This window comes from Glycine soja, chromosome 19 (genome assembly GCF_004193775.1).
Source record: "Glycine soja cultivar W05 chromosome 19, ASM419377v2, whole genome shotgun sequence".
Classification (NCBI taxonomy): Eukaryota; Viridiplantae; Streptophyta; class Magnoliopsida; order Fabales; family Fabaceae; genus Glycine; species Glycine soja.
In genome coordinates this window covers 40,741,207-40,761,849 of record NC_041020.1, presented here as the reverse complement: position 1 = coordinate 40,761,849, position 20,643 = coordinate 40,741,207, and the positions used below count along the sequence as shown (strand labels likewise).

The following is a 20,643-nucleotide window of genomic DNA, read 5'->3' as shown; positions in this document are numbered from 1 at the left end:
CTATAAAAAAAATATATTTAATCTTCATATATAATTAGTACAAAGATTTTTATACTATTAATCAATTAAAACTTATCTTAGATATATCTTTTAAGTAATTGTTATAAAAACTAACAATTTTTATCATATATTATTATGTATAAACGTATATACCAATGTAAAAAAAAATACTTATCAATATATTTTAATTTTTTAAAGGCTATCAATATATTTTAACTAAATTAAAAAATATAATTTATAAATAATTTTACTATTTAAACATCAAATAAATAAATTATCTTTAATATTATAGATAATTATTTTCTCACTTACGTTTAATCTTTTTAGTATACACACGTCTCAAAATATAATTTCTAATTTAAAAGTCACAAACAGAAGTTTTACTACTTAAAAGGTCCAATATCTCACTTTAGCGACATTATACCCGGCCGTTCAGTTGAGAAACTTGGTTTCTCGTAAATTTATCTGCAAGATGAGTTTGACCCAGTAAGAGAATGAGATAAAAGAAAGAAAAAGTGATATGACAGTGAAAATATAAATAAAAATTAATGAAATATTTGAAATAGAAAAATGTTCACCTTTTTAAAGGTAAGAAAATGTTCTTTAAAATTACTCCAACGGATGTTCCTATTATCACAAGATCATTGGCAATTTTTCTCCTTGTGGATTGTGGTTTCTTCTTCTCCCTGCCGCGTGAAAATTACATTTTTTTTTCCTTATTTGCTTGGGTAAATAATCAAGTTAGAACCTAAAACCTTTTATAAGCTAGTCAAATTCTCCGCTATCAAGTGGATCCTAATAGATTGTAGTAGTAACATTAGTAGCAAAGCTAGACATGCCCATTGCTTGTAAGGAAAAATTGATCAAAGTAGCTTTATTCCTTTTGACTTTCAACACATTGAAGCATTATTTTATTTTCCCTATTAGAAGAACGAAATTGTTTAAGCTACAACATCAGTAAGGAATATTAGGCCACCTTCAAAGGAGGTAGAACTAAGCTTTAAGAAGAAAACTAACCCACGAGGGAAGGTCGTAGACAACACATCAGCACGTCTTACATAAAGAAAAACCGGAACTGAATAAAAAACAATCTATCTACTAAGGAAAGACCATGCTTGGATAAAGCATCAGCTACTTATTCCAAGAAAGAACAGATTTGACTAGAGGCGCACTCAGGTGGGTGTCTAAGCAGCCATCCTTGATCATCTTAATGGCTAAAAGAGTCAGATTCTACCATCAGATGATTGATTCCTCTTGAACCAGCCAAGTTAAGACCAAACCAATAATATTGACTTCCATCCTAGTGCAAACCGATTATCAACTAATGTATAAATACTATGTTACATTGAAAACTAATAAGAAAAATAAACATAGAAGTCAATATATATCAATATTACAAAAATATATTGCACTAAAGAAACGCAGATAGCCTTCCTCAACTGTCAGCTTCAATTTTCAGTTCTTGGCTGATGTCCCAAGATACACCAATAACAGCACCATGAACAAACTTCCAAAACCTGTATTATGAGATTACTATAAGAAACTGTTCCTATTTGTCGTGCCTGGATGTAAATGTGAATCATATGTGTACATATACACTGGATGGCACATTCAAACTTCAAGTCTATTCAAGGGAGAAAAAGAAAATGGCATTAGCCATCGAAATCAAATTAATTTAGGTAAATTATATCTGTAATTATTATAGTGGGGAAACCACACTGTTTCTCGATGCTCCCAGACAAACAAAAAAAAAAGTTTCAATTATGAAACCTACATGTTCAGATTAACTACCAAAACCATTTGAGATTAAACTTGACACACTAGACTTAGAAATCAGATGAATTTAAGTAAGTTGTATCTGTATTTATAATTGTGGAGAAGCCACACTAACTACTAATTTAAGAGCAGTTTTTACATGAGAATGTTCCTATGAGCAGTTTTTACAAGATACATTTTCTCAGTTTAGAGAAGCTATAATTGTATAAACACTACGCTCATGCTAGAACTGTTCAAAATTTAGAAGCTTACAAATTTAAATACCACAACAACTTCATTCTGCATTCTTATGAGCTGAATTGAGTTCCAAAACTGAGAGCATAACAATCAAGGTCCCTCAGATTTAGCTGCAAATAAAAAAAAAAAATTCACAAGTCAGCAAGAAGAATTACATCAGAAGAAACCAGCTATTATATCACAACCAAACATTAAGCAAGGAAAACAACCCCTCCGCAGTCATAATCCTACCACTAATATTTCTATTGACTACATTTTTATCAAATATGGATGATTCTAGAACTGCATCAGTGGCAACCAAGTAGGATTGAACTAAAACTTCTACCTTCTTGGAGGAGAAAGCAAGAGATAACTGATTAGATCAGTGAAGTTCATGGCATATTAACAAAGTAAATAACACAAGCTTAAAAGTTTGCAGCATGGACTTATTACTTGATTCATTGATAGTTAAAAATTACATATTTACAAGTATCACCTTCAACCCAACTGGGAACAATATCAGCCATCTTATAGCTGAGGCTTGGAGGACTTTCAGGCAACATCACTGCTTTCCATTATAGTAGGGAAAGAAAAGACAATCTACATACCAAAACCTATTGGTCTCATGCCCAATCCATAACCAAAATAATTGGATGTGCCCAATTAACCAATCTTTGTCTCATACCAAAACCTTCCATGATTTTCTCCAAAGAGAACCCTTTATGTATGGAAGATTTGAACAAAAGAATAAAAACATAGTTTTTGGATGTGCTTTCTTTTAATTGAGCTTTTAAAAATTGCTTTATTATATAATAGAAGGGAGAAAAGCAGCAAGAAAGATAGCATTGAAATTCTAGCCAAGAACCATATTTTCAGGCAGTTAATCATTTACAGAAACCTGTTTTAGTTGAGTACAAAGAAATGCCTAAAGTGAATCTCATTAGTACATTCAACTAATGGAGTAATATGTTACCTTAAACACCTGACCAGAGACATGTTACTGACATGCTAATGGAGTAATATATTTGTGCATGTATTAAAGGCCACATTTATACAAGTATAAAAGGCCATCCTAGAAGACACCGGACCATATCTAAGTTAACATTAAGTGTGTGAGATTTGGAGCTCACCATAACAGCAACTCCAGTTTCACTGAATTTAGGAACACATACGAGTCTCACCAACTGCCCTTCTGATCCTGCAATCAACATGAAAAATTGATTAAAGTTTTAGGGAAGGGATATTATAGTAAATGCAAATCAGAAACGAAGTAACTTTCATTTCTGCAATGTAGATTTTAGAATGAAAATACCCTTTATGACACGAGTTTCAAATTTATCTTGATTTCCAATAAAGTAAACATGAGGACAGCTCTCAATGAAGAAAGGATCCTTATCAGTATAAGGATAGCATCCTGGAAGACAACAGTCACAATCAGAAGTCAGAATAACTAAATATTCATTTTTTTTAAGAAGTTGAGACTTCTTCAGAAATAGCAGGTAATCTAATTAATGTTCAAACTTCAAGAAAAATTGGCTGACCTAAGCGAAAAATGACAGATTATTGATAACCAAGGAAGTGTAAAAGCATTGAGGCATATATAATGTACATACCAAGAGTATTAGGTGCAGTGGGTGCCAAATGCCTCCATCTTAATGTCCTTTCCATGAATTCAAGTTTATCTTTTGCCTCTGAATACTTCTCAAGATCATCTACATTTTGGCCGGATGTCCCAAGAAACCTGGAAGCAGTGTGGGGATCATGTTCGAGGTATAGTAGATTTAACATCAAAGAGAGTAATATTGAGAATAACCTATTTACCTGACATTATCAAGCTCAAAACAATGAGGATTTGTACAAGATCTAAAAGTATTATACGTTGACGACCCAGGGAAAAGGCATCTATGCAATGACTGAAAGTGATAATTTTAGTAATAATGTCAAACAACACGTGTTAATATGCCATATATAACCCTTAAAGGATAACATAAGGACCTGCTGTGGTAATGAGAAATTAGCAGGGTCACTGGGTCCTGGCATGATATCCAAAGGCAAACCAGCAGCTATCTGAAAAGCAAGTAAAAGTTAAGCAAATTATTTAGAAAAACAAGAACTAAAATATAAGAACCAAGCTAATGAAATGAACCTGACTCAACAGAATATCTAGCTCCTTTATTGGCTCAGCCATTCTTGAGAGATCCTTTGAAGCCAAATTCTGCAAATATTGATGAAAAGGCCCATAAATGAAGTTAGGAACTAGCGATTAAATTCCAGAAAACTGCTTGTATTATTTACTGAAATCAGCTCCATGATGAGCTGTTATAAGCGAAAGGAGACTGATATGTAAAAGAAAAGGATGTCAGTTAGTTAGTCAGCTACTGTTATTTCTTAGTTGTCGGGTAGCTGCCTATAAATAAAGTAGGGCTGTTGCATTTTAGACAGGCTGGAATAATAATAACAGAAGTGCAGTGCACAGCTTCTTTGATCTCTCTGTTCTTCTCTGTTCCCCTTCCTTTCTGTATTTCTGTTTATTTGTCTTTCCCACTTAAATTTTACATAAGAGACTCCAGAGCAGAATGCTACTCAAAGAAACAAGCTTGTCTGCTCACAACCCGTGCCAAAAGCAATAGTAAAAAATAACTAACTCCCTTCACTCCAAAACTCAACTCCCTATAACCTCCCACCCAGATTTCAGAATTTATGCCAATACACAACTAATTCTTCCAATTCAGCAAAACGAACTAAGAATCAGGACCAACTTTTCTCTTCCTAACATAAATCTTTCAGATCTAGGCCTTTTTGGGTCCAAGTCCAATGTGGTGCAGGTTTGGATTGTTTGGGCCATCAACCCTATAAATTCCACACTTTAGAAATATCAAATGACAACCTATGAATTCAAAATTTTCACTAGTTTGTATGTATAACCAGGATTAGTGCCAATAAACTATATAGAAAATTGGAAGACATAAATGTGCAATGTGTGTTGTCTAGCACCAAGATATCAATCAAGACATGAGATAATCAACCAGAGTGTCTAAATCTAAAATGCAACTCTAATAAGTTAAGAAGTAGCTGGACAACTTAGTTCCTCTCATCTAATTATTCTTTAGAACATGTATCAGATTATTATATTATATTCCTCTACAAATGTGCATTACTATAGAAATCTAATCACATAAGAGAAAGCAAGTGTAATCAAGGAATTCAGATACCAGAGAAAGTTAAATGGTGATGATACAACACAAATTACAACAGAGAGAAGAGTCGGTGATATTTTCTTAATGCATGAAATGAAGGTGTTTACTTTATTACAATACTTATGTTGAGTGCATTGTTTAAACTTGTTAAAGAAAAAAATATTAGCATAGGAAACCAAATAGTAGAAATTAAATGCATTATCATTAAAGAAACTCATGTTGAATTCGTTGAGATATTAGTGCTGGTTATTAGTCTATTATATTACTTTTGTACTACGCATTGTCACATATTTGTACTATTCTTTCCCTACAATTAGATCTGTCCTTACACTGTAAAGCTCTGGCAAGTAGTAAATGACATATGCAGAAGTAAAGGTTTCTCTCTGTAATCCTTTTATTTTCCTCTCTCTCTCTCTCCCTATACAGTAACATAAATACCTGTCCATTAAGAAGTCTGTGAGGTATCTCAATTAAATTTCCAGCAAAGACAACTTGAGCAATTTGTGATGCAATACTTTGCTCCTGTTTAATTTGTCACTTTTGATTAGTTAAAACTTTGAAATGTTACATAATTATCAACATGAGAAAGTTGAGAGAAAAGAAGAATAAACCTTCTCATCTCCTAAATGCCCTGTAATATGATCAATGAGAAGCTGAAACTGAAGAGGATTAGAGCTGCTGCTCCCAACACTTAACCCTGACACAAGAACAACATATTTGTCTTCCCCTGTTGAATCCAAATAAAAGAAAATTTTAAGCCAATATTTTTAATAAAAATGGAAATGTTAATAACAAATAATGAAGTATGGAGCATCAAAGATGCACAGTTAAAAGAACAAAATGGCAAGGCTATTGCACATCATCCGTGCATTAACACAAGCAGGAGGAAATGAAGCATACAGCAAGCAACATATTTGAATTATGATGCTGGATAACTTTTTAAAGTTTGACTATATAAAGAGAAAGATAAGAAACTAGTTTCTTTAACTCCAGAAAATACAATTAAAATCATATGCAATCAAATGGAAAGAGACTATGCTAAAGAAGGGAAACAGAAGGCTATTTATGCTTGCTGACTATGAATAATAAAATTTTCAAACACCACAAGTTCTGAAAAAATATTATATAGATAACAAAAACAACACTTCATGCAGGAAAGTGGGTGTGGGATGCTAATTCACCACATATTCATGCATCCTCAAATGGGAAATCATAGTCTACCATTTGTGGCTAAGATCTGGGCAAAAAAATCCCATAATGATGCCATGTGTGTGCGTTAGTGGGTTATAACATGTAAAAGATAAAGAAGAGGTACTTGATTTAAGGGGAAATTCTATCTGTGGTGGTAAGCCAGCTTGTAGGACATCCTGAACCAAAAAGTCGCCTGCCCCCGTTTCCTTTCCAAGTAAAGCAACCACAATTCCTGTCAAGACAATGTTAGCATAAAATGATCATGTCCAAGATGACAGTCATTCGTATGGCAGACAAGTTGCAATTCCTATGAGAATGAATATCATTAAGCTACATGTTTTATTTCTAGATAGCTCAGATAAATATTAAACAAATCTGAAAACAAATAAATACAATATTGTTTGAATCACCCGTTCACACCCACATCAAAAAAAAAAAAAATGAAGGAAGGAAAAAATTGAGGATACCAAACCTTGCCTTCTTATCACAAAATCTATTTTAGTGAATTAAGATAAATTGTTCATCATATAGACCTGTTACATATTCAGATGGCGAAATGATATACCCACTGAGCTTAACCCGCCCACTTTCATCTTCCAAAACTAGGTGATCATCCGGGTGTATGAAGTTATGTGGCTTGACGAGTGGAACCACTGATCTCTGTACATTATTGGCAGAAAAATAGTGAAATACAACACCATGGCACATTATTATCAATTTTCATACAAAGAAAGCATAAAATCACCCATATATAACAAATTCAAGTCCTCACTCTGGAGAGTAGAATGACCCACGTCTACGTGCATACTCTCCTCACATAGTCCCATGGCACAAGAGCTTTTGCATTAAATCAAGTCAATATTTTTCCTCTTTAATTAGTATTCACCCAAAAAACATTTTTGCTTTTCTTATCAAATACTCAAATTTCTACAAGTAACACTAACATAATGATATGTTTGCAAATCATCGTCAACACAAACTAACTAAATTTTAAGATTTTCCAAAACTGAATGTTTCAAATGCCAGTATTTTAATAATTTTATCATCGCTAAAATAATTTTCAATCAATTAAACTAATCTTTGAGTTTAATTTCTATATTTACATTGTCAACCAATCAGAAACCAATGTTGATACGACTTTTAAGGTAGTCAGTATAAAAGTCAACAACTTATCATACATGCCAATTTGTTATGGGATAAACCGTAAACATGTAAGAATGCTTTTACATTGTTAGCGCATTTATTATTTACTCTTAATCTTCTTTAAAATATATTTTTTTACAGTTTACTAATAAAGTTATAATATGTACAAGTACTCATGCAATATAATTGGAGATAGTAATAAAGTAGAACCGAGAGTTTACCTCCTTAGAATACTCATCAAGAATGCAAGGTTTGAGCTTCATGTGTTTATAGAGGGTTCCAACAATGACACACTCCTTGCCCTCTTCCAATCCCAGCACCGTGCACACTGTAGAAAACAGAAACCGGAAAATAACTAATTGAAGCCTCAAAGCAACGAAAACCACACCACACACAAACATGATGTTAACCTAAGTGGGAGATAGTAGAAAAAGGTGGTGAATTTGAGAAAAAGGGAGGGTAGGGTACCGGGAGAATTGGGTTTCCAATGAGGAATGAGGGAATACAAGAGTGTTCGCATCAAATGAAGGCGCGCGAAGTAAATCTGGCTGTATTGCTGACCCTGATACGTCTCTTTCCCTATTTCGAACGCTTCGTCCTGCGTCATAGAAAATCAAATTAGCACATTCATCAACAAATCACAATGCAGAGAGAGAGAGAGAGAGATGAACCAGAGAGGCATAGGCACACTGCACTCGCTCCATTCCCATGGCGGGAACACTTGCCTCGCTCCAATTGTTTGTTTCTTTCGACTTGGCAAGAACTACATCATATAAATATTCAACTTAAGTTATTAATTTGTTATTATATTAAGTTAAGCTGAAAGTATCAACGGGGATGTAGCTCAAATGGTAGAGCGCTCGCTTTGCATGCGAGAGGCACGGGGTTCGATCCCCCGCATCTCCATTGTATATTTTAATTATGTTTGCAATTTTTTTTTTTGTTATGATAATAATAATGCTCATTGGTTTTTAGCAAAGGACAAAATTGACCTACAATTTCTCTTTGTAGCAATACTGTCATTCTCCGGTCATCCTCTCTTTGTGGCATCAATGCATGTACCACCATTGTCTTCAATTTCTGAATTTATTCCAATTCAGGACCTTAGCTCCACTTTTTCCAATTTGTGAAATCCTTTTCTAGAAACCCTTAATCCATAATCAAGGGTAGTAGTGCAAAGCAACGAACTTGAGAAGAATCATTGGTGATCCCGCATCTAAGTTGCAGAGCACATGAAGTGGTGAGACCTGCATAATCGTCCCGAAACGTTTCATTGGGGTCACCGCTCTTAACTGCATAATATGGTCGGCGCCGGTAGGGGTGGCGACGCCGCCGCTAACAAAGTGGGCAACGTGTGCCAACCTCGCCCTTGATGCATATCATTGTGGCGCTAGCGTGGATGCAGAATATGGCCTCACTGAGGTTGCCACATCTGACATGAAGGAATGCAAAGGTTGTTTGGCAAATGTGATCCCATCAAAAGAAAACAGCTTGCGGTGTTAAGACTCAGTTTTGATGACATGGAAAAAATAGTATACGTGTTCTAATATAATTAGACAACAGTAAAAACAGTACCTAATAGTTATCTCCTCTTACGTTAAGGATTTGAATGTTTTGAAGTTAGAAAAACCATCTTCACAATTTTAAATACAAAAAAAGTGTTTTATAAGTATGTACTTTTAAATTACATTAACGATTTAACATTATTTTCATTAACCGTTTATTTGAAATCACAGATTCAGTATTTTTAGATTAATAATTAATAATATAAAAATAACTTTAGCATTATTTAAATAAATAAAAAAATGTAAGTCATAAAAAATACATCCAATATCATATTAATTATTGAACGTGTTGGAAAATCGTTATAGTAGTTTTATAAGCTACTTTAACCTTTTTTTTTTGGTGATAAAATAGCTTGGCTTGGAATTGGTAAATGGAACACCGTCCACATATTGGACAGGAGACTTGGGATTCAATCAAACCCGGACCTACTGAGGCGCAACGTGTTCACAGAATACAAACTAATTTTAAAAACGTCAAACGTTGAAGCTACATATATGCCCCCACAACATTAAAAAAAACAAGTTCAATAATTAATAATCTGCACCCTAAATTTGAAATGTAAATCATTTGCGAGTAATGACTTCAAACGATCGTGAGAAAGAAGCAGAAAGGGTTAAAGATTCTGAGTCAATAACAGAATATGATAACAACTTGGATTCAAGAACTGGAACAAGAATAAGCATCCCCACAATCTTGAGAAACTTAGTCGACATGCACTGATTGCAAAACATGGTGCAATAATCAAACTGTTCAGAGATGCTATATCTTATTCTGCAAACAAAAACGCTATGCTACTTTCTAGATACTACTACCAACATCAGGGTTCAACAAAATTATTCCCAATAAGCAAGCATGATACTAAACAGTCACAAAGGAAAGTTCAAACCATCCCACCTGACGGACAAGAAGCCCCCGGCTACATTAATCATCACAACTTATTGTTGTACCAAAATACACCTTTGCTCTGAGTACTTTGATCTGGCTCCACATAAATACACTCTCTTGCCTCTCTCCACATTGCCTTGACAAATGGAGTCCCATCAAACCGATAATACTCTCCCAAGATGGGCTTTATTGCCTTTGTCGCCTCCATTGCATGATAATGTGGCATTGTGGAGAACAAGTGATGAGCTACATGAGTGTCTGTAATATTATGGAAGACCTTGTTCAGGATTCCATAATCTCTATCCACTGTTGCTAAAGCTCCTCTCAACCAGTCCCACTCAGAGGAAGTGTAGTGTGGCAATGCAGGGTGAGTGTGCTGCAAAAATGTAATCAACACCAAAAATCCATTGACCACAAGCAATGGAACTCCATAAACACACACCACCCAGGCAAGCCCTTTTGCCATGGCAAGACAGAAAAGGCCATAGCATACTGCAAGTACTCCTGCATCTGATATATATATTTGAAGTCGTTCTCGGTCAGAGTAAATGGGACCATAAGGGTCATAGTGGCAAGCAAATCTATCATAAGGCCTTCCAGAAACATTAAAAGCCAAGTACAAGGGCCAACCAAGCGTGAGGGTGACGGCAAGAGTGAGGACTCTGCCTGGTGGATTGTTAAGGTATTTAGAGTACCACATGATACTGGACTTCTGCTTTGGCACAAATACTTCATCTCGCTCAAGAGAACCTGTGTTGGAGTGGTGACGGCGATGGCTGTATTTCCATGAAAAGTACGGGACTAGGAGAGCGGAGTGGAGGATAAGGCCAACAATATCATCAAGCAGCTGGTAGTCACTGAATGCATGGTGACCACACTCATGGGCAATGACCCAAACACCAGTAAGGATGCAACCCTGGACAGCCCAATAGATTGGCCATGCCACGAAAGAGAGAGGACCGGGAAGGAGGTGGAAGTAATGGGTGGCAACATAATAGAGGCAGAAGGCTATGGTGAGGTCATAAACAACATAGGAGAATGAGCGGAGAACAGAGCGCTGGAAACAGTGAGGTGGAATGGCCTTCTTAATCTGGCTGAGACTAAACTGAGGTTTTTCAAATGGTACCCGCTTCAAAGGGTCAGCCTCTGACTTCCTGTTGGCAGGAGGAACAGCAGTTCGGCCACCAGCCCCCATCTTCACACAATCTGCACATGACACATCAGTGCATTTTATTACCAACACTTCAAATGAACATGAACAAGACTGAAATCTTAAATCAAGGATTATCAGCAATAGTTTCTAAACTCACAGAATCAGAATGTTTCTCATCAAAGCGAAAAATTACATTAATTGAAATATAGTGCATCATACTCAAGTGCCTGGTGTAAACGTTTCAACAATAGTAGCGAAATGTTCTTCTCACTATGGTTTACTAGTTCGTTACTTTTCATCTCAATCGTGGCATAATTAGCAGGTTATCGTGACCAATGAAGAATAAGAGAACAATAGAAACATGCTATCGTTACCCACATACGAATAGAGATCTGCTATACCCTGTTATATTTTTATTTTCGTCCTAGAATGGACTTGAGCAAGGACCAATTTCTCTTGCCCAAACCAAGTTAGTATAGATTTACATCAAGATCACAAAAGCCAAAACGAATTAGATTCGGGTGATGCTCTAAAAGCTTCTTCGTAATTAAAAAATTAATCCCATAACCAAAAACAAAACAAAAAATGCAAAGAAATAACCATTCACAGTTGAGAAAAATAAGCATGCAACCTTATCCAGATCTGTAAACAAAGGGAAGGCTTTTTCCAATAAGCAAAAATAGCTAGATATGACACTACACTAACTTCTATAACCTTCCCTATATCTACCACGAGTCAGAGTCTTTGCAGAAAGTGCAAATATGTCAATAAATAAAGAAAATGATAAAGAAACTCAAAATTGATTTGTCGATTATGCTATATTGTGTGTTTAAAATTGTCATTTGATTCACTGCGTAGAATAAATTTGTTTTCAGAATAAGTAAAATAAAAACAATTTTAACTAAAAAACAAAAGTTGAATTAAATTAAATTATAAAATACAGCTTGCAAACTAATCAATCAATCAATTAAACAAACAATATATGTTGATCCTTGTTCCACAGATTTTTTTTTGTATTTTTTGCAACAAACACCTAATCCTAAGCGGACCCACAAGAATATGTGATGTTACAAATAAATAAACAATAATGATGAGAGGGATGGCCAATATTGGCAATATCAAATATGTTGAACGAAGCATCTCTAGTGATCGGTCCGCATCTCATATTAAATTAATTGAGTCGTTTTCCGTATCTAGTAATCAATGATCGGTGCATGCAATAGGCCGGCTTTTCGTCTACAAGATTTTCTTAACATGACCCGGAAATTTACAAATTTCAAATAAGAAACTTTTTTTTTTGTTACAGAAATTAGGAACAGCTAAGCACGAGTTACATTATCGTAAACTTTTATCATATACTTTTTCAAACAAAAATATTTTTACCAAGTTCTTAAGTAACTTTTAAGATAATAATTATTAAATATAATTTATTTGCTGAATATAACTGTGTACGACTTACGGAATATAGTTATTTATTTATTTTTAAATATCAGGAAATCATAATTTTGTGGAAAAAACTGATAAAAACCAATTTATGCACGAACTCTTACTCAAGTATTTACAAATTATAATTGGTTCTTCACTTCGTTACTCAACCAGAAGGAGTTTAGATTATTTGCACGTTCTCAAGTTCAAAACCCATTACGTGTCGTAAACCGTTAGAAAAAACGAAAACAATTTTATTGTGAAGAAAATATTAAAAAATTATTGCGGTTAGTTGTAGTAGTCTGCACGCCTAATAATAAACATATTAAAAAAACTACTAATTCTTTTAAATAAAACATACTGTATTATCTTTAAAACCGGGGATTGAATCTTTCAAAACATAAAACACAAACATATACTCCTTCTGCATCGGCGGAGAAAGCGTAACAAGCAAAAGAAAAAGTTACTCAGACGACAAAATATGTTCTTGGCTCAGTTATAGTACTGTATTTTATATAGTTATATGCTTTCATTGTTTTTTAAACAAATGAGATAATAGGCAGTGTTATTTTATTTTCTTCCATTTTCTCTTTATCTAAATAATAAGGGAGAAATTATCTTTAACTTCTCTGCTAGTTTTTAATATTTTCTTCCTTGTTTTCTCACTTCACCCAAGCAAATATAATGATTAAGTTAAACGCCTTGTAGGATGGGTTGACAAAATTAATTTTGATGGTTAAAATAATTTTTGAAAATAATTTTGATGGCTCAAAATTGATAATAAAAAATATAAAATTTTATTCTTCGTTCTAAAATACTAAAATCAGGACAAAATATAGATCAGAGATATCAATAACATGTTCAAGATTAATTAATGGCAAGAAAAAAATATTGACAAACATTCATAAGTATTCATCAATTTAAAAATAATCACAATATAACTTATTATATTCATAAAGTATATATTTCAAAACAAATGATGCAAAACGTGTAATTTGAAAAGGAAGGAAGAAAGAGTAATTTTCTCTAAACAATAAAAAACATATCCTCGTGGAGTTGCAGAGATTTTTTAACCCAACTTGTGGTAGAGAATACGAATATTCATAACTCACCAACCAACCAAATAGTCCACTAACTATTTGTAAAGAATATCATTAAATAGGCTTAGTAAGCAAAAAAAAACATCAAAGAGGAACAGTGAATGAGATCTGAAAGAGAATAGTAGAAGACGCAAGTTACGTCACGCAAAATCGCTTCCAGATTCACAACACAAACACTTAATACAGCAAAGAAGAACACAATGCAGCCATTTTCTGAAGTATTAGCACAGAACAATAAATACAACAAATGACACGGAGGAAAAAGGAGATTCCTCCTTAGATCCGATAGAGATGCGTCACGGAAATATGCAGATAGCGCTAAACAGCCAGGTTCATTTATGCACAAGAGTTATATCGAGGAGAAAAGTTTGAAAATCAACCACTACATGTAAGGAATGGCCGCAAATAAAAAATAGCCAAAATCACGCGAAATCTATGAAATGAATGAACAGAGAATCGTAGATTTACTCAGTCATTCGAAGCACGAAGAGCGGAAAAGGTTAGATCGAACGAGAATAGGGAAATTGGAAAATAAGAAGGTGCGATTGAAGCGGTGAGAAGAGAAGCATAGCATTCATATTTAATCGAGAATAAAATACATTAAAATAAAGAGATAATGAGAGAGAGAGAGAGAGAGACCTGAAAGTGTGAACGAGAGGGATTGTTGGAGAGAGCTAAGAAAATGTGTGAAGAGGAGGGAGTGAGAAAGGGGGCAAAGATTAGGGGAACGTAGAGGGGGCTGTATTTAAAAGCGAGTGTGTGAGCGATGAGCAGTGACACCAATGGAGGTGGGGCCCACGGGGTATATTTTGACACGTTGTTTGGCGAATGGAAAGCCTCTCTTTCCCATCCCACTTGTGCTCCATCACACTCACCTCTTTCCTCTCTAGTGTCCAAGGCCCAGTGACCATACATCTATTATTTTCAAGTTCAGTGACCATGCATCTACTATTAGCTGCATTATAGAAAAAATTTAAATGAGTTGGCTTTCGGAGTTTATTAGGACTAGGGTAGAAGACTTCAAAACTCTTACAGAGATACCATCATTTGTTAAAAGAAGTGGGACTAATACACATTTTAATATTTTTTTATTGTTAGTTAAAATTTATTAAACATTATAATTATAAAATCATGAGAAAAGCTTATTAAATAAGGGGTAAATGACATTTTAGTCATTAAATTAAATACCTAAATCGGTGATAATTTAGTATTTAAAATAATCAAAATTCTTATTTAGTTTTTAAGTGTGTAAAAAGTATAATAATTTTGTTTTGATGTTAAGTTTGTTAAACTATTTTATTATTAAGTGATAATGTTTAAGAATCTTTGATATTTTATTGTATTTTTTAAAGATAAATTTGATATTAAATTAAAAAGTTTATGAATCAATTTGATATTAAAGTTATACTCAGGTCATCATTATCGCAATTTTTACATATTCATGGATTAAACATTATTTTAGAGATTAAATTATCATTAATTTACATAATTAAGAATCAAAGTTGTCATTTGTTGTTGGAAATCCCACATCCATTAATGATACAATTAAAATATAGTATATAAGTTGGTGTAAACTTCAACTTACAAGTTGAATTTATAAAATTAAATTTAAACTCACCTTCTAAAGATTTATCCTTAAATAAAAGATGAAATTCACTTTTTTTTATAAAAATTCTTGGAACATGATCTTTAAATACACTTTTTTATTGATTGAAAATTATAAAATCAAGTCAATTATTGATTGAATATAATGTGTGACTTATAAAATTTTGTGTCTTTTAATAAAATTCAACCAACAAAAATATGTACAAAATGGTATGTTAGAAAATGTATTTTTAATTTTTTTTAAAATTCTAATAAATTTAGACCAATAAAAAACTTGTTGAAAAATGTGTTACTAGTCTCCCTACAAAATGTCTCACTAGTATTTATCAAGGTCCTTATGAACTCATATTGTTGTAAGATAAGTTTGATCATTACGCATTACACCAACATTTGTCGAAGGTTCAAATATCTGCACTAAAAAACCAAACGACTAACCATAATAATGTTTGCATCTATAATTTATTAAAAGTCTTTTTATTATATCTCATTAAATATAATATTAAAATATTAAACCCATTTCATTAAATGTTTTAAATTGATTTAATTTGTACTAATACTTTTCTTTAAGGAATGCTTTCATACTACTTTATTGGAATCAAAGTTTTACTTTTTAACTTTTATGATGTACTATGTAGATTGTAGAGAGACGCTGAGTCAATAAATATTTTCTTTATTTAATACGTTTAATTAACTCCGTCCTCTCTTTCATATCAATATCAACTACTGTTCTGCATGCTTATTCTCAACCGCATATCCAAAATATCTGCGACTCTCACGTGACAACCCTTTCTGGTCATGGACATCTCGATTAAACAATCTCTTATTGTTTAGGACCCACAATTTTATATGACATCATACATGACATGCAGAGACCCGTGTATATTTTTTACGTCAGTCTATTATAGTAACGCATAAGTTTAATCCTTAAAACTTGGATTTTCAACAAACAAATAGGATATCTTTAATCTAATTACTATTATTAAATATTAAATTATTTATAATATTACATTATTTACGAGATATAAATATTTTTTATCTTTTTCTTTAATTTAAATATTTATCTTTAACATTATCATTATCTTTAAATGACCGATTATTATTTATAAATCAAAAATAATCTACAAGGCTAACAACAATATCTATAAACAAGGACTACCATCCTCGCTCATCTACTATAAATAGAGGTTTTATCAAATCCATTTACATAACTTGCTCTCGCACACGCTTCCCATACTATAACTATAACCTATGTTTTTCTTTTTCTCGTTCCGTCATACAAGTTATTTACAACATTACTTGTTTTACTCTCCTTACATACGTTCTTATTTGTCAAGATTCCAAATTTTGATAAGAACAAAAATGAATTCGGAATCTTGGCCTTGATTTTTTTATGTCGTGAGAGGATATATCTAAAAAGCCCAATATAATAACTATCAACCACAGTATTTAGAACTCTATGGTCTAAGGATTTTCTTAAACCGCTTTATTAATTATTATTAAGGAGGCTGCCGAGACAAGTTGTAATTATTTTGTGCTAAACTTGTTCCAAAGTCTCTGATTGGAGCAGAGAAATGGTCGCGATTTTGAAATAATTGTAACAAATAAAAGGAACAAATCTATGTAAGATTATAAGTGGCCATGGAACTGAAATTGTGATTTTTTTTTTATAAAAAAAAATACAGGAGACTCGGTATTCTTATCTTAAAATAGGAAATTAAAATTATATTTAAACCAAAATATACGTGGATCAAAAGAAAAAAATAACATATTTATACACACAAACAAATATTTAAATCTTAATCTAATTTAAAATTAATATTAAATAAAATATTGAAAAACAAAAACAAGATCTTAAAAAACAATAATTTTCGTTGGTTCAAACGCCTTACTCACTAACCTAGACTTTAAGACTTTTATTAGAACTCATCGCTCAGGTCAACAATCAACGGTGCATGAAAATAAAATTAAAGATGTCTTCCTACTATTATTTCATACAAAACCTCCAAAAGAATAAAAAGTTCTAAATAAATAAAAAAAAATGCATGTTTGTTTGTTGGCCTGTCAAGCATACTGGGTTGTCTTTTCAAAACATGAACGTCGGATTTTTTACTTAAAAGCTTTCTATAAAAAGCCAAAATTAGACTTTTAATAAATAGGTTCAATCAAGCTAGACATTATGTTAACTAGGTTGTAAGCTTTCTGATACTTTATTTGGCTTATTTATCTCTTTTTCTTTCTCTATATTTTTTCTAGACATTGTTTGTAAGGCTTTAACGTATTTGACCTCGAGTGCACGAGTCGAAAGATGTCGTTGTGTAAATCTTGAAAAGCAAATCAGATTTTGGGTTTCACCAGAGGTCCATTAATGAAAAAATTTGCTTTTAGGGCAATCGTTCTTGTCACAACACATTTTTTCTTAAGCAATTAATTTGTCATTCAAGTTGCATTTGAGTAAATAATTTTATTAAATACTTACGCAATACCAACTTGAGTACAACAATGTCATGGGTAGTTAAAACATAAAGATAATTTATTGCAATTGATATCGATATTGAAATAAAGTTACTTTGATAAGTATAACCCTAAAGCTTAATTAATAAAATAAATAAACTAACAAAAACATATAAAAGGCCACAAATCACTTTCTAAACACGTTCCTTTTAAAAAAAAAAAAGGACCACCACCACCCTTGCCCTTCTTCTTTACAAGGAGGTTAATTAAGGTGCATGGACTAGACTGCGATTTGATAAATAAAGCAGCTCTAGTCTGTTCAGTTGTCACAGCCACAGGAACTTATGGCGAGCTTTATCTTATTAGTCTGTTCATAATTTTTTTGTATTTTCTTAACACCGAATCCGAAACGGACCCATAAGAACATGTCAAGTTAAAATAAATAAATAAATAATAGTGATGAGAGGGATGGCCAATTTATAATATGTTGGACGAAACATCAGATTAAATTAATTACGTCGTTTTCCACACGAAGTTATTAATGATCGGTGCATGCAAAATCTCGCCAAACTTTAGGCTTCGTCAATACTACAATTTTTTCTTAACATGACCTAGAATATTTCAAATAAGATCATACAACTTACGTTATCGTAAACTTTTTTCAACCAAAGAAATAAATTTATCGGAAGTTTTTTAAGAAAACAATTTTTTTTACCAAGTTTGATCTTAAGAAAACTTTAAAATGATAAATATTTAAAATCTAAATTAAAATAAACAACAACTTACGCTTCATTAAAATTGCTCAAAAACAAAATCTTAAGAAAATCTAAAATAAATATTTTATTTTATAAAATAGAATTAATATATATTTATAAATTTTAAATTAAAACACAAATATTTACCAACAATTACTGCACCACAAACATCAGGATTAATTTGACAAAATTATTCCCAATAAGCAAGAATCAAGCATTCATCCTAAACCGTCACAAAGGAAAATTCAAAACTTCCCACGTGATCGAGAAGAAGCCTCAAGAACACTAACCATCACAACTTATTGTTGTACCAAAATACACCTTTGTTCTCAGTATCTGGTTCCACATAAATACACTCTCTTGCCTCTCTCCACATTGCCTTGACAAATGGGGTCTCGTCAAATCGATAATACTCTCCCAAAATGGGCTTTATTGCCTTTGTAGCGTCCATTGCATGATAATGTGGCATTGTGGAGAACAAGTGATGCACCACATGTGTGCCTGTAATATTATGGAGAACCTTATTCAGGATTCCATAATCTCTATCCACTACTGTTGCTAAAGCTCCTCTGAGCCAGTCCCACTCAGAGGAATTGTAGTGCGGCAATGCAGCGTGAGTGTGCTGCAAGATTGTGACCAACACCCATTGACCACAAGCATTGGAAATCCATAAACATAAACCACCCAGGCAAGCCCTTTTGCCTGACAAGACGAAAAAGTCCATAGCATACTACAAGAAACATTGAAAGTTAGGTACATGGGCCAACCGAGTGTGATGGTAACAGCAAGTGTGAAAACTCTCCCTGGTGGATTGTTTAGGTATTTAGATAGCCACTTGATACTAGACTTCTGCTTTGGTACAAACACTTCATCTCGCTCAAGAGAACCTGTGTTGGAGTGGTGACGGCGATGGCTGTATTTCCATGAAAAGTATGGGACTAATAGAGCAGAGTGGAGAACAAGGCCAACGTTATCATCAAGAAGTTGGAAATCTCTGAATGCATGGTGGCCACAGTCATGTGCAATGACCCAAAGACCAGCTAGGGTGAATCCTTGCACAGCCCAATAGATTGGCCATGCCAAGAAAGTGAGAGGATGAGGAAGGTTGTGGAAGTAATTGGTGGCAATGTAATAGAGGCAGAAGGCTATGGTAAGGTCATAAATGAGATACGAGAATGAGCGCAGAACAGAACGCTGGAAAAAGTGTGGTGGAATAGCCTTCTTGATTTGGCTGAGAGTAAATGGAGGTTTTTCAATTGGCACCCGTTTCATAGTGTCACCCATCTTTACACAACCTGCATTTTATTAACACCATGCACTTTTCATGAACACATGAACAAGACTATAATTGACCTTAAATCAAGGATTATGATCAGTAATAGCTAGTTACCTAATTAACCTTATTCATTCTAAAGCATACAGGTATCAGAATTAGAATGAACCGTGTGTGTGCACTTCAAAGCAAAAATTGCATTCATTAAAAAATAATGTATAATATATACTCACGTGTCTGGAATAAATTAACATTTCATAAATATATAGTAGCTGAGAGGTTCTTCTCATTATCGTTTTCTAGCTAGTTCATTAATTTTCATTTCCACACTCCTGAGGATAAAGGGAAAGATAACCCTACTCGTCATTATAATTAACACACAGATTAATTATTTAATCGTGGCAAAAAGAATTAGTTGGTTTTCGTGACCGAGGAGGAATGAGAAAACAATAGACACACGCTATCAGGGATATGCTTTACCCTGTTATATTTTTATTTTCGTCCTAGAATGACTTAAGCATAGGGACCATTTCTCTTGCCCAAACCAACTTAGTTAGATTTTACACCATGATCAGAAACTAAAATGAATTGGACAAGGGTGATGTTCTGAAAGCTTAATTTGTCTTATCTAAATTAAAAATAAATCCCCGTGCACAAAAAAGAAAATTTACAATTGAGAAGAATAAACATGCAACATTATCCAGATCTGTAAACAAAATTGATCAACTCTTTTAAACGTCACTTTTAAAACGCTTCCAAATAATAAATATACATTAATTTATTTATCTAATTCTTCTAAAATCAATAACACGCTTTTTCGTTGGTTAAAATTTATTAAAAATTATAAAATTAAGAGGATCTCACATAATTTTTAATAATTCTCTTACTTGATTTTATAGTTTTTAAT

General features: G+C 33.1%; 2 protein-coding genes, 1 non-coding gene and 1 pseudogene across 6 annotated transcripts; 1 reads left to right on the top strand and 3 right to left on the bottom strand.

Moving 5' to 3' along the window:
* Nucleotides 1-898: 898 nt before the first annotated feature.
* On the bottom strand, nucleotides 899-8,316 carry LOC114400351 (DNA polymerase delta small subunit-like). 2 transcript variants are annotated; one of them, XM_028362789.1, is made up of 15 exons: nucleotides 8,195-8,316; nucleotides 7,992-8,121; nucleotides 7,745-7,851; nucleotides 6,914-7,040; nucleotides 6,505-6,612; nucleotides 5,801-5,916; nucleotides 5,628-5,711; nucleotides 4,139-4,207; nucleotides 3,988-4,059; nucleotides 3,814-3,905; nucleotides 3,606-3,733; nucleotides 3,305-3,406; nucleotides 3,123-3,190; nucleotides 2,029-2,123; nucleotides 899-1,517 (listed from the first exon to the last, which is right to left on the bottom strand). In XM_028362789.1, exons 1-14 carry the CDS (start codon nucleotides 8,231-8,233, stop codon nucleotides 2,064-2,066), a joined length of 1,302 nt encoding a protein of 433 aa, XP_028218590.1. In that variant the 5' UTR covers nucleotides 8,234-8,316; the 3' UTR covers nucleotides 899-1,517; nucleotides 2,029-2,063. The 2 variants fall into 2 exon arrangements, with proteins under 2 accessions (XP_028218590.1, XP_028218591.1); XM_028362790.1 differs by having other exon boundaries at nucleotides 2,041-2,123.
* A 40-nt stretch (nucleotides 8,317-8,356) lies between these two features.
* On the top strand, nucleotides 8,357-8,429 carry TRNAA-UGC. Its single transcript has one exon. It is a non-coding gene; the product is annotated as a tRNA-Ala (tRNA).
* Nucleotides 8,430-9,689: 1,260 nt separating this feature from the next.
* Nucleotides 9,690-14,436, bottom strand: LOC114400352 (omega-6 fatty acid desaturase, endoplasmic reticulum isozyme 2-like). 3 transcript variants are annotated; one of them, XM_028362791.1, is made up of 2 exons: nucleotides 14,292-14,436; nucleotides 9,690-11,180 (listed from the first exon to the last, which is right to left on the bottom strand). In XM_028362791.1, exon 2 carries the CDS (start codon nucleotides 11,167-11,169, stop codon nucleotides 10,018-10,020), a length of 1,152 nt encoding a protein of 383 aa, XP_028218592.1. In that variant the 5' UTR covers nucleotides 11,170-11,180; nucleotides 14,292-14,436; the 3' UTR covers nucleotides 9,690-10,017. The 3 variants fall into 3 exon arrangements, with proteins under 3 accessions (XP_028218592.1, XP_028218593.1, XP_028218594.1); XM_028362792.1 differs by lacking the exon at nucleotides 14,292-14,436 and adding an exon at nucleotides 14,121-14,236; XM_028362793.1 differs by lacking the exon at nucleotides 14,292-14,436 and adding an exon at nucleotides 11,759-11,942.
* Nucleotides 14,437-18,626: 4,190 nt separating this feature from the next.
* On the bottom strand, nucleotides 18,627-19,875 carry LOC114398218 (annotated as a pseudogene).
* Between the last annotated feature and the right edge of the window lie 768 nt (nucleotides 19,876-20,643).

Bases quoted from the DNA above. Each gene is read 5' to 3' on its own strand.
- LOC114400352 (XM_028362791.1), bottom strand. From the start codon at position 11,169: ATGGGGGCTGGTGGCCGAACTGCTGTTCCTCCTGCCAACAGGAAGTCA.
- LOC114400351 (XM_028362789.1), bottom strand. From the start codon at position 8,233: ATGGGAATGGAGCGAGTGCAGTGTGCCTATGCCTCTCTG. The intron at 7,852-7,991 runs GTACCCTACCCT...TGTTTTCTACAG, and splicing joins TTGGAAACCCAATTCTCCCG to TGTGCACGGTGCTGGGATTG. The intron at 5,917-6,504 runs GTACCTCTTCTT...TGGATTCAACAG, and splicing joins AGAATTTCCCCTTAAATCAA to GGGAAGACAAATATGTTGTT.